The sequence below is a fragment of the Tamandua tetradactyla genome, chromosome 5 (genome assembly GCF_023851605.1).
Source record: "Tamandua tetradactyla isolate mTamTet1 chromosome 5, mTamTet1.pri, whole genome shotgun sequence".
NCBI lineage: Eukaryota > Metazoa > Chordata > Mammalia > Pilosa > Myrmecophagidae > Tamandua > Tamandua tetradactyla.
Genome location: NC_135331.1, coordinates 78,167,971 through 78,181,622, shown reverse-complemented (window position 1 = coordinate 78,181,622; position 13,652 = coordinate 78,167,971). Strand labels below are relative to the sequence as shown.

The 13,652-nt window shown below is 43.1% G+C and overlaps 1 protein-coding gene across 1 annotated transcript in view; it reads right to left on the bottom strand.

Annotated features, from left to right (window-relative positions):
- The window catches only part of USP13 (ubiquitin specific peptidase 13), a 127,679-nt gene that overhangs the window by 69,408 nt on the left and 44,619 nt on the right, over window positions 1–13,652 (bottom strand). Inside the window, exons 4-6 of the mRNA XM_077161137.1 lie at window positions 9,003–9,124; window positions 2,703–2,845; window positions 1,260–1,444 (exon numbers count right to left, since the gene is read on the bottom strand). Coding sequence (XP_077017252.1) covers window positions 1,260–1,444; window positions 2,703–2,845; window positions 9,003–9,124 — 450 coding nt within the window. The remainder of the gene's footprint in view (window positions 1–1,259; window positions 1,445–2,702; window positions 2,846–9,002; window positions 9,125–13,652) is intronic.

Genomic DNA, 13,652 nt, shown 5'->3' with positions numbered 1-13,652 from the left:
TAAATTCCCAAGGTTAAAAGGCAGCCCATTTCTGATATATCACATTTTGGCAGCTTTAACAAACTGCAACAGAGTGTTTATTTACTTTCAAGGAAAATGTATGGTCCCAGGATCTGGGACTCTTGCAGTTACTTTTCTCGAATGAGTTAAAATAATTTCACTAAATCGTGGAAGCAGGAAACTTCTCCAAAATGTGAGACAAAAGAATCCCGACATGACCTAACTACCTGGTCCCAATTTTAAAACAAATGAGGGACTAAACCAGTGTGATGGGAAAGCAATGGTTGGTGAGAAGAATACCATAATTAGTGAAAGTATTTTGGCTAATTAGCACTGAGGCATGCTGATTCTGTTATAGAAAGATAACAGTGACGAAGAGAAAATAGATGCTTTCATGTTTCTCTTAAAATATCACCTTACCTTAACACAAAAAAAGAGACAGAGGGTAACGCCTGGAAAAGTGGAAAAACTGGCCTGGATGTTGGTCCAAATCTGTGCTTTCACTGCGTTTTCCATGAAATAAGAAGAGGTTTTCTTACAACCTGCTCGATATTTAAATTTCTGATTAATGACCCTGATATCTTTTCTCCTTTCCCTCACAAAATGGTAGAAGGAATTAACTATGAGAGCACAGCCAAAGACAAATGTTTTAGAGCCTACAGTGAGAGAGAAAAAAGAAACAGAACTGCCCCTGAAGCTGGTGGTTCAATAGGAAAGAATTCTAATCCTTTATGGCACATGGACACCATCACTGCCAGGTGACCTCAAGGGCCCTTAGCACAGCATCACTTAAAACTCATCTTCTCCACAATTAATCCATTTGTGCCTAAAATGATATTCACCTCCCAAATGAATTCTCCAACTTCCTCCCACCGCTCTAAGGGTGGGAGTGAATACGCACATTCACCTAAGTAGTGCTCCCTGCTTCCGTCCCCTTAGCTGAGATGCAGTCAGGAAGATATAATAACAACAGCAGCTGCTCCTGAGACCTCGCCATGTGCACAGGGCTAAAGCCTCATGCATATTCGCACACCTGTGAGGGCGGTGCCATGCTTATCCTCGAGATGAGGAATCCGGAGGTCAGAAAGATTTTAAAACTTGTCCGAGATCTCACAGCTACCAAGAGGCGAATCCGGATACAAACCTGGGCTGTGCGCCCCCCGCTTACATGCTCCATCCTCGGGATTGGGGAGGGGGGACCTGCTGAGTGTAGGGGGGACCCACTGCAAGCCCCCACACCTGTTAAAAGCTCATCTCACCTGCCCCGTCAGGGGTAATGGTTCCCATTTTCACAGCCAGCGGGTAGCCCGTGTCTCTGGAGTGTTCCAGGGCATGGCCGTTGCCACCCGAGCTGTCGAAGAACCACTTTCCGCACAGGATGGAGCCATCTGTCAGATTCAACCACAGGTTTTCACGCAGGTCACACCGGGCACACTTCCAGCCGCTGGAAGGTCATTGAAGAGCAATTAGGATGACCAGAGTCCAAGGTGTGACCAGAAAACTAACATCTAAAGGCACAGAGTGTCTCAGTGGAATAACAGCCTGCGTGGGGCCCCCGAGCAAGGCTTTTCCTTCCCCCCTCCATTGTGACGGCCACATCAGGCCCGCACAGTGCCCAGCCTGCCTCCCAGCCACAGACCAGCTCCTGGCGGATGGCTCAGCTTCTTCAAAACACCAACACCGAACATGGGGGTCAGAGGGCAGGTCATTTCCCTAAAACTCCTACCTGGGGGAAAGCAGAGCTGCTACAAGTTCAAAGCTTTAAGGATCACATATGTATAAACATCTAAAGTTCTAGAGCATTAACTATACCTAGTAAAACTAGTTTAAACGAAACCCAACTACACTGCAAATCCACATTGACTAAAAAAGAAGCCAACTTAACCAAATGCCAGCCAGGCACCAGGTGCCTTACAGAAATTTTATTGTTTAATTCTCATACACAATCTTCAACATCAGTGCTACCATTTCCATTGTTACAAAGGGAGAAACTGAGGCCCAGAGGTAAGGTGCCTTCCCTGAGATCATACAGCACACGCATACAGCACAGTCGGGAGCCAACCCAATGGGACCCTTCCCATCTCCTGCTCCTCCCTCGGGCGCCAGCCTCTGCAGACCAGCTCTTCATAAGGGGAGATGCTAACGAAATCCAAAGTGCAATGAAATCCAAAGGGTCCTCCGGCCAAAAATGTGGTGACCAAAAGACTGTTTTCACTCGGACTTCCCTAGAAACAAACTTGAGCAAGGATTCCGTGCAGATGACTTGTTTGCGAGGTGACCCAGGGAGTAGGAAGGGAAGAAGAGAGAGAGGGAAGCCAACACCAGGCATCAGTGAGCAGGTGGAGCTCAGTCCAGCGGGGCTCCCTGGGACATGGGCATTTGCCCCCACCTGCAGCACCACTCAGGGACCGATGCCAGATCAGGCGCCACCGACCACCCCATACCCAGTCCTCACTGGCTGTCCCAGGCCCAGGGCATCGCTGGCTGTCCCACACTCAGGCCTCGCCAGTGGTACCTGGAAGCCGTAATGTGGGGAGGGTCCCAGGGACAGGCAGCACCTTCCACAGAGAACACAAATCTTAGAGAAAATGTTCTAGCTTATTTTCAATGAAAAGGCATCTGGCAAGAAAATGCATAACTGCTCCTCCAGAAACGAGACAGAGATGCAGACTACTCTGGTCATTTTACTCTCTGACTCTCACCTTGGAGGAATCCTGACTCCATTGTCCAGCTGTGCGAGGTTGCTGGCGTATTTGGATACAGGCAATTCGTTTTCCCATGTGTCTGGGTCCTGCTTTCGGTATGGAGATTTGGAGCTAAGAACAGCATCACAAGCAATCGTTACCTATAAGACAAACCCATATGAGACATAAAAACAGCCTGAGAGACAGCAACCGCCAGAAAGTGGAGTCTAAAATGTATTAGCAAACATCATTTAATTCAAGAAGATTCAGACAGCACAATGACCACAAGAGAGAAACCCTGGCTTCGACACCGGCAATCTCCCCTGGATTTAGCTATGTTTTGTCCCCAGCCTAGAGTCTCCAATATGGACAGTCACAGAGGTGAGCAAGGAACTGATCCACCTGCCAGCTTGTTAAGCTCAAGATTAGAGGTTATTGAAGGATTCCTACCTCGTAGCAAGCAGGGTGAAAAGCACAAGGTGAACAATTCGCAAGGATGAAGTATGGGGACACCTAGGATTCACCAGAGCAGTGTGTTTTCCTCCTAACAAATGAACACCATATCCAATATCATCCACTCATCACACAGTGGCATGTGGTGAAGGGCACCTGCATGGAATGAGAGCAGCCGGGCTACATTTCATAATCTGGTGCCCAGTGTGACCCTGCACAGGGACATGCCCGGGTGTCACTGTGCCAAGTTAGTCCACATCAGGAGCAAATCTGTGGTGTCCAGCTGGGCACCAACTGAACATGGGGACTAGGAGAGAATGGTTTCTCTTCCTTCTTGCAAATCCAACTCATATTGGCAATAGGTCTATAATCACCTTTGCTATTTGCTTAATGATATAAGCTATTTCTAACTGTCCTTAGAAACTTATATTCTGTTGGGAATGCAAAATTGTGCAGCCACTTTGGAAAACAGTTTTGTAGTTTCTCAAAAAATTGATGTAGGGCGGGCCGCGGTGGCTCAGCGGGCAAAGTGCTTGCCTGCTATGCCGGAGGACCTCGGTTCGATTCCCGGCCCCAGCCCATGTAACAAAAACGGAGAAACAGAATACAATAAAACAAGAAAATGTTTAAAAATGTTTCCCTTTCTTCCTTCCTTCCTTCCTTCTATCCTTCCTTCCTTCTCTCTGTCTTTCCTTTAAAAAAAAAAAAAAAAAAATTGATGTAGTTACACTATGACCCAGCAGCTCCACTCCTAGTAAATAAAAAAAAAGCCAAGAGAAATAAAAACACAGTCACATAAAAACTTGTACATGAATGCTCACAGCATTCATTATTCATAATAGCCAAAAGGTAGGAACAACCTAAATTCATCAGCTGGTGAATGGATGAACAAAATGTGGAATGTTCCTACAAGGGAATATCACATGGCCATAAAAAGAATGAAGTACTGATACATACAACACGGAAGAACCTTGAAAACATTATGCTAAGTGAAAGGAGCCAGGCATAAAAGATGACATACTATATGATTCCACTTACATGAACTGCCCAGAAGAGGCATGGCAATAGAGAGAGAATGCCGGTTCAGTGGTTGCATTAGTCTGGTAGAATCGGAGGGATGAGGGGGTTGGAAGTGATGGCTAAGGGGGTTGGGTGTTTTTTGTGAGATAATGAAAATATTCTATTATTGATAGAATAATAGTATCTATTATTGATAGATAATGAGAAAATTCTAATATTGACTACAGTGAGGTGTGCCCAATTCTGAGACTATAATAAAAGTTAATGGGTGCCCAACTCTGAGAATATAATAAAAGTCACTGGATTGTTTAAAAAAAAATTAATTGTTAAAATATATATATTCTATTCTACATCACTAACATCGGGCAAAATTAGCTGAACTTTATGGAGAATGTTTCCCCCTGGGTAGCACCAAGGACTGACACTAGAGGGAAAAGTCCCCTCACCTGACATTCCAGCCTCTTCCAGCCAGGGGGAAAACCCCATTCGGTCTACACCGAAATATATTTGGGGTCTACCTCTTCTCCGTATCAACCACAGCTATTCTAGTCCCAACACAGATGGCTGCCAGTACCCACCTGACCGGTCTCCCTTCTTCCACCCCTGTACTCTCTTCTCTGCACAGTGACCTGCTGTGAATATTAGGTTCTATCATTCTCCAGTTTAAACTCTAAGGCTGTAGTGAACTTCTGCTCACCAAGGACACCAGCTCATCATGGACAGGAATCAGGAAAAGGCCCCTACCCTCAAAAAGCTTATAATCCACGAAAGACCAGGCATTCTTAAACCTTTTAAAACAGATACTCTCATTCATCCTTCACCACAGGTGTTATTGTATAAATTAGCCTTTTCTTTTTTTCCAATTATCTGACATGCATCTTCCACCCATCCCTACACAACAGGACTGAGCTCACCATAGCGCCTTCCTGGTTTTATGGGTTGAGGCTATGCTTCCTGCAGCACTTCCGATGACAACATCCTAATCGTTTTAGTCATGCTCTCCTTGTTTGCTTCACTCACTTCCTGGAGCATTTCCCTGTCCTCCTCTGGATTTTCACCGCCTCCATTAGATCTTTTCTAAGCATTCTGACTTGCAATGCACAATGATCTCAGCTGAGATTCAAATATAATGTTCTCTCTTTTCTTTGAATGTCCTTCTTGGTGACACCCAACAAAATTTCCTTAGCCTTCTGGGTCACTATCAAGCACTGATCTACTGTTATCAGAAAATCATCTAAAATCTTAAAGGCTCTTCTTATGGGTTATCACTGAAGGTCAGGATCCCCCCTTCCAGAATGATGCGGTGCTGCTGGTCCTGACTCCAATCCCAGTCCCCACAGGCCTCAAGGTCATACAAATGAGAATGACTGCTGAATCATTATGCTGATATTTCTTTTAGTCTTTGGGGTCTTGGAGCAGCTAGAAGCAAAAACCTAAAATTGCAGAACTGTAACCCATGCCAAACTCTCAAATCGGTTCTACAGCTAATTGTTGCAGTATGTTTTGAAATGCATTGCTTTTTTCTATATATGTTATTTTACACAAAAAAGAAAAAAGTTGACTGTGATGATAAATGCACAGCTATATGATGACATTCTGAACCACTGATTATACACTTTGGATGATTATGATATGTGAATATATAACATATATCAATTGTGACATTTGAAAGGGTTTACATACCCTAGAAAAGCCATGTTGCTCCCACAATCAACCTTGTAGGAGAAACAGTTTCTTTTAATTCCTATTCAGCACTATAGGTTGGAAACTTGATTAGGTTATCTCCATGGAGCTGTGACTCAATCAAGTGTGGGTATTAAATTTGATAAGGCGGAGACATGTCTCCACCCATTCCAGGTGGGTCTTAATTAGTTTACTAGAATCCTATAAAAGAGGAAGCTCTTGGAGAAAGCTTCAGAACAACAGAGCCACAAGAAAGCCACAGCAGAGACGAGCAGAGCCACGAGGCTGAGAGAACTACAGAGTCCGCCAGCCAGCGACCATTGGAGATGAAGGAGAACGCTCAAGGGAGAGCTTCATAAAGCAGGAAGCCTGGAGAGGAAGCTAGCAGATGCCGTGCTTGCCATGTGCCCTTCCAGCTGAGAGAGAAACCCTGAACTTTATCAACCTTTTTGAATCAAGGTATCTTTCCCTGGATGTCTTAGATGGGACATTTCTGTAGACTCGCTTTAACTGGGACATTTTCATAGCCTTAGAACTGTAAACTAGCAAAGTAATAAACTCCCCTTTTAAAAGCTATTCTGTTTCTAGTATATTACATTCCAGCAGCTAGCAAACTAGAAGATCAATAAAATTGCATTAAAATTTTAGATATATATATATATTTACAATTAAATAAATTATATTTTGAAAGGTAATAAATATTCAGAGCTCATCACTTCCTAATTGTTTTACTACAACTTACTCTCACCTACGTGCTCCTGAGATGATTCACACTGGGCTATCAGAATGGAAAGGATTCTGCACAGAGAGTGTCAGGGAGCCTACCTTCCTTATGTCACACTCGGGGCTGTGCCATGGGTGGCTGAAACTAGCCATGGTGTGAGAGCTGCACCATGGAAATCGGCACACGCTACAAAGCAGGGCCTTCCCCCCAGGGAGCCAGCAGTTAGACATTTACAATCGCCATGCCACTCAGGTTCCTGAGGTCTCAAATCGAAAGGGTGCGTTTCATGCTCTAAGATTCCTGCTGAGACCAAAAGGCTGGATCCTGGTGAATCCTGCATCTTTGAGAGATGGTTTAATTTTGAGTAGAATCTATAGTAAGTACATGAAACTGAAACTTTTCTGGGCGAGGAAGCTCAACAATGATGGAAGAATCACCTGGTTGTGTGATTGCAAGCCAAATAATTTTTTTATTTACAAGCTTTAAGAGACAATTCTCTAACATGAAAAATTGCAAAAGCATAAAAAGAAAATTCAGTAGCTAGCATGTTTTAGGTAGATAAATCCTGTGGGCCATTATGACATAAACACTGGCTTTTCCTTCATTCTTCTCTCCACAACTTCCAAAGAATTCCTTTTTTCCCCCTTAAAAATCTCTCCTTAATTTTAAGAGACTCGATTAAAAATTATAATACATCTTACTGGCTTCAAATTTCTACAGCACTTCCCTTGTAATGAATATCCACCCTTCAAATTATATTCTGAACACAGGAATAATTAAATATATCCTAAAGGCTTTATATTTTCTTCTTCATATAAAGACTTTTTTTAGTGCATGAATGAGAAAAAGTCATTTCTCATGACACACCTTCACTATATGCTTCTTTATTTCTGCATAAAGCAGAAGTGGTATTTATATTAAACGGGAGCAGTGAGAACCTTCAGTCGTAGAGGAATCTAAACTGTCGTAAAGTTTCAGGTAGTGGGGTGATGTAAGACCGTTTTGAACACTAATATATTTTCTCCTCTTGTAACAGCCATGAAATTCAACACAAGAAATCAGAGAAAACAAAGGTGATTTAATTCTGCATGTATTACTGAACACTGAGCACTTAGTTCTCAAAAGAGTGTGTTAATTTAATAATCAGTAGAAAGAGCTGCAATAGATAAATACTCAAAGCTTTCAGTTCTGCGGTATTATACCTTGTTCTAAAGTATGTCAGGGCAGGAGAGGGTGAAGTCGGTGGAAGCCTAGTCCCTAATGACCTGAGTCCCTCAAGCACAAATGTGCCCTTCTGGCAGACGCGGTGCGGGCAAAGGCTGTGAGCGAGAGGTGCGGGTAGACGCGGTGAGAGGTGCGGGCAGAGGCGGTGAGAGGTGCGGACAGAGGTGGTGAGAGGTGAGGGCAGAGGCGGTGAGAGGTGCCGGCCGATGAGGTGAGAGGTGCGGGTCGACGCTGTGAGTGAGAAGTGCCGGCAGAGGCAGTGAGCAGGCATCCGAGGACTCCCAGGGGGACCCACGGCCTGGGGACCTGGCTTTGGTCCTGGCAGAGTTTGAGGAGGGAAAAGTGAGCTGTCCTATCTACACTCGCTCAACCCTAACCCACTGCCATCTCTGGGCAGGCTATGAGAAGTGAGTGTGCATGGAATGGAAAAGAGGGAAAGAATGAGAAAAGGGAAAAGGAAGGGCAGGTGATCTGGGAGAGGCAACAGAGGAAGTGGGGGTAGAGCAGGGAAATAGAGAGGGTCCCCCAAGTGCTTGACCCACTTCCAGGATGTGAGAAGCAAGGTCAAGGGATCTGGCTTCTCTGCACCTCTACCACCACCCAGCGTCAGGTTATGTGGAGACAAAGTGGGAAAAGGGAGAAGAGAAGGAGAGAGGGGAACTCACCACTAAACTTATCTAACACTGAGAAGGTAGTCTTCATCTTCATGAGAAACACTACTAAAAAGCAGGCTCACCCTACCCCAAGTTCCCGCAGACCTGAAATCTGCAAATACCTGGTTGCTTCTGCAACCTCCTGTGGCCGTGGGTTTAGCAGTGGGTCTCATTCTTTCCAAACAAAACTCTACTTGGAAGGCAGATGTGTAGACGAGATTTTAAAAAATACAGCTACCCCCCCGATCAGAAGACAGCCCTCTCCAGCAGCCCCTGCCCATTCCCATCGCACAGTGTGAAAATCTCAGTGACAGACAGACCAACGGACCAGGCAGCCCACCCTGGAGACCAGGCCGACAGCAAGAAAGCCCAGATGGCACTGAAAGTGGCAGGCCAGGGGGGCTTTGGCCCAGTGCCACGCTTTCGGAAGAGCTGTGCACCCGTTCATGCTCACTCTTGTCTCTGCTCTCACGCAATGCCCTCCCCGCTCCCCACCCACCCATGCACACACACCCCTGAGAGTCACGCACGTCCAGCCAGCCGCCGCGCACACTCACTGACCAGGGCTGGCAACTCCTCAATATTTGGCAGTGCTATTTCATAGTGGTCTGGGAATATAACAAGTTTGGCTTCATCTTCATATTCATAATCGTCGCTATTTAAATCGTCATCAATATCTAGATCTGGGGAGAAAACACAAAAACAGAGAAGTGAGGAAAGGAGCATTCCATGCTAACACAACACTCACTGGGAAAAACCAGAGATTCACAAGGATGAAATGTCAAGGCAGCACCATTTGAAGTCACTTTCCTCTCTGCTGTGACTGCCCACCTGGCCCAAACCAGCAATAAAAAGACCTGCCCATTATTCCTGTCGATGTCACACATACTTATTTATAAGTGACAGGTGCACAGAGAAAACCAAGCCATGTCATAAAGCTATACAAGGACAATAAACATGTAAGTGAGATATTCATTTTTAAAAAGCATTAAAGGAATACATCGTTAATTATGATTTTTCATGTACTTGACTCTTGATTGCCCAAGAATGGGTTGGAATGTTTTTTGCAATAGTGTAATGTGGAAAATAAAAATGGATTTGAGAAATTAGGTTGAATTCTGGCTCCAAAACACAATGTTACTTTGGGCAAGTCACGGACTCTCTAATCCTTAATTTCCTCATTTGTAGCATAGAGATAATATTTATTTCCACAATTTATATGGTATTAAATAATAAATTGTAGATAAGGAAACTGGCATATAACAGGTAGCCAGCAAATGGTAGCTGTCATTTAAAAATAAAATCACCCCCTCCCCACCTGGCTTTCAGTTCCCCACAGTCTCTTTCTAAGACTTGTTGCGATACTGCCTGTAGAGGAGAAATCCCCATAATGTGAATAGTCCTGAGGTCCTAGGACCAAGGAGAATTCTCAGTAAGAAAGGTGAGCTCCTTTAGCCTGTGCTCTCTCATGTCATCATCTCTTTGCATGGACAATCTCCGATAAAGTCAGATAAAGCTCAAGGAAATGTCTTGTCACAAGGTTTGCATGGCCATTCCAGCATCTCAGCTCATGTCTATATATTCATATGTTCAGAACTATAGTGACAAAGAGTTACTAAGCTACATTCTACTCACATGCATGCAAACACACTCACAAACACATGCACACAAACATATGGGTACTGCAGATTGAAGAAAACTCTTTTACCAGACACAGCAACCACCTGAGAATCAGCAGGCCTGGATTCAGCTTTTCCTTGTTGTACTCCTCTAAACAAACACCTATTATCTTTTTGTATACAACTCCACTCTTGAAATCATAAAGGGCAGTTTGAAGGGCATGCTGGTTTGAAAGGATGTACGTACCCTAGAAAAGCCATGTTTTAATCCTAATCCCATTTTATAAATCCAACTGTTTTTTCTAATCCCTATTCAGTACTGTATGTTTGAATCTGTAATTAGATCATCTCCCCGGAATGTGACTCAATCAAGAGTGGCTGTTAAACTAGATTAGGTGGAGACGTGTCTCCACCCATTCGGGTGGGTCTTGATTAGTTTACTGGAATCCTATAGAGGAAACATTTTGAAGAATGAGATTCTGAGAGAGCAGGACGACGTAGCCATGAGAAGCAGAGAGCCCACCAGCCAGTGACCTTTGGAAATGAAGAAGGAAAACGCCTCCAGGGGCTTCATGAAAGGAAGCTAGAAGAGAAAGCGAGAAACCCTGACCTTGTTCGCCATCTGCCTTCTCATTTGAGAGAGAGACCCTGAACTTCAGCAGCCTTCTTGAACCAAGGTATTGTTCCATGGATACCTTTGATTGGACATTTCTATAGACTTGCTTTAACGGGGACATTATCTCGGCTTTAAAATTGTAAACTAGCAACTTATTAAATTCCCCTTTTTAAAAGCCATCCCATTTCTGATATTTTGCATTTCGGCAGCTAGCAAACTAAAACGAAGGGGAAAACTAGCATACGTTAAAATGCAATCTGAACATTTTAATAAAAGATTCTAAATAATTTTTTAAAGAATCAAAAATGCGAGCCAAAACAAAGAGCTGAAAAATATTGTTAGATAGCTATATGGGGTTAATTTGACAAAAAGCAATATTAAAAACAATTTTACTAAGAATTAGGCTAAAGCTATGTGCTACACTTTTAAGAAGTAACTATTTAAAGGAAATCTCTCAAAGAAAGTAAGACATTCTATATGTGATAAAATTAAATGCCCCATTATCTATAATTTAATAATTAGAACCTAAATGTTCAATGAGAATTGTGTTTAACTCAACTAAATATCTTTAAAATGCTACTTATTTAGACCATGTAGAAACATGGTAAATATTTATCCTATGTTAATGCTAAAATACAAAATTTATCTTTACTGTAAAACAACTTTGTAGACATAGCAGCAATACCAAAAATTGGAAGGACTCTGAACAAATGAAGATAATGAGTAGGTAGACTTTATTTTTTAAAATTTCTTTATTACTGATGTAATACTGTCCCTATGGCAATTTTAAGTTACCAAAGTATAAGTCTTTTGCTTTTATGTACAGATTTGGCTCATATACATACCTATATATTGTTAAGGTTCTTACTTAATGCTAACCCCAATCTTACCTAGCCTAAAAGAAAAAGAAAAAGAAAAGAATGCCAGATAAACTAAGTCCAAATACTCCGGCTCTGTCATTTACAGCTACGAAACCCTGGTTGAGTGTTTTTCAAGTTCAGCTATGAGTAAACTATGGATAATATCAGCTGTGCCCACAAGGCTGCTGAGGGGTTAACAAGGCCAGAGTGGGAGGCTCCTGGAATGGTATCTAGTAGATAAGAGTGCCCACCATTACTGCCTTCTCTACATTCTTGAGAACCAACAGGATCAAAGGTGTATCGCAGATGCCTTCCCTTCCCTTTGGCTGCTCCAGCTCCAGAGCAATCCTGAAATAAGTTTCTGGAAGACTGCAATATCACTGAGGATCTCCGATGTGATCTGAGTATGGTGAAGACATGAACTTCAAATGCTTCCAGACTGCAAGCTCTGAGAGCAAGGAACAGCCTTAAGGCCTTTCACAGCCCAGTCCCTGCTCATGCCTGATCTCACACACTCGGTAAATGTCTGCTGAAGGGGTCATTAAGGGGTTAACTCCAACAGGATAAGCAGAGCAGGCAAACTGAAAGAGCTGATCAGGGATTTTGTTTGGTTTTTTAATTGGTAATTGATAAGTGTTTTAGAAGAAGCAAGACTCAGACCACATAAAAAAGCAGAAATGTGTTAGACTTCTTTACACTTAGTTTATTGTTATTTTTAATCAGGTGGATAGAAGGGGACTGTGCTGGTTTGAAAGTGTTGTGTACCCAGAAAAGCCATGTCCTTTCATTCTGATTCAAAATTGTTGGCAAAACCTTTGATTAAGTTGTTTCCATGGAGATGTGGTGCACCCAATTGTGGGTATGACCTTTTGAATAGATGGAGATGTGACTCCATCCATTCATGGTGGGTCTTGATTTGTTTACTGGAGTCTTTTAAAAGGGAAACATTTTGGAGAAAACAGAGTTCTTCAGAGCTGACAGAAATGCAGAATTTGGAGATGCCTGGAGTGCCCAGAGAGAGCAGACACCTAGACATGGATGTTTAGAGATGCAGAGCCCAGTTGGTGTCACCTTGTGCCTTCCAATGGGATGGTAAGCAAGCCAGAACCCAGCACTGTGTCACAGAGGAGCTAAGTGAAGGCCCACAGATGCTCAAAGAGGAAACCACTAGAATCTGAAGCTACAATGGAACCAGGAACAAGAACCAGCAGATGCCAGCCATGTGCCTTCCCATGTGACAGACATAAATCTTTCTTGAGTCAAGGTATCTTTCTCTGGATGCCTTTGCTTGGACATTTTCATGGCCTTAGAACTGTAAATTTGTAATTTAATAAATCTACTTTTTAAAAGCCATTCTATTTCTGGTATATTGCATTCCAGCAGCATTTAACACATTAAAACAGGGACCATGAGCTTTCCCAAACCATCTTAATCCAAACTAGGGAAAAAACAACAGAGGTAAACTACATTCTGATTTTAAGGGTCAAATCTAAAGTTTCTCCTAAACAGACAAGATTCCACAACCCTAAATAAGATCTATAATTTCCAAATGTCCTTAAGTACAATCTCACCATCCCAAAAAGATTTAGTTGAGGAACTAAACAGAGTTAGTATGCAACAGAGTAAGCATACCCTAGGGTCTACTAGAAGTGGAAGCCCCAAGTTCTCCCCAGCAGCCACTCCCCACACACTCCGCTGTGGCTATTAACTGGCAATATCTAGATGAATTCTTTCTCTAAGTTCAAAAAGAAAATGACAACAACAACAACAAAAAAACCCACATCTTCCCTAACTCTGTGAGCAATCCACCCAGGTCCCTAGGAGAAGTGACAGCACCACATACCCATTTCCCCACGAGGTAACTGCCTAAGTTACACAGAAGCACCATAGAGGAATGGATCCCTAAATAAAACCAGGGCTCCAATTCCCAGCTCAGAATTCTCTCAACCTGACCATATTGGTTTTAATTTATTTGTTGGAGGTGAACAGTCTGGCTGTTCCTGTGCTGTGTAATGTTACCATCAATTTACCTTCAAAAGAAGGTGCAGGAATGTTCTAAAAATGATCATGGTGATGAATACACAACCATGTGATGATACTGTGAGCCACTGATTGA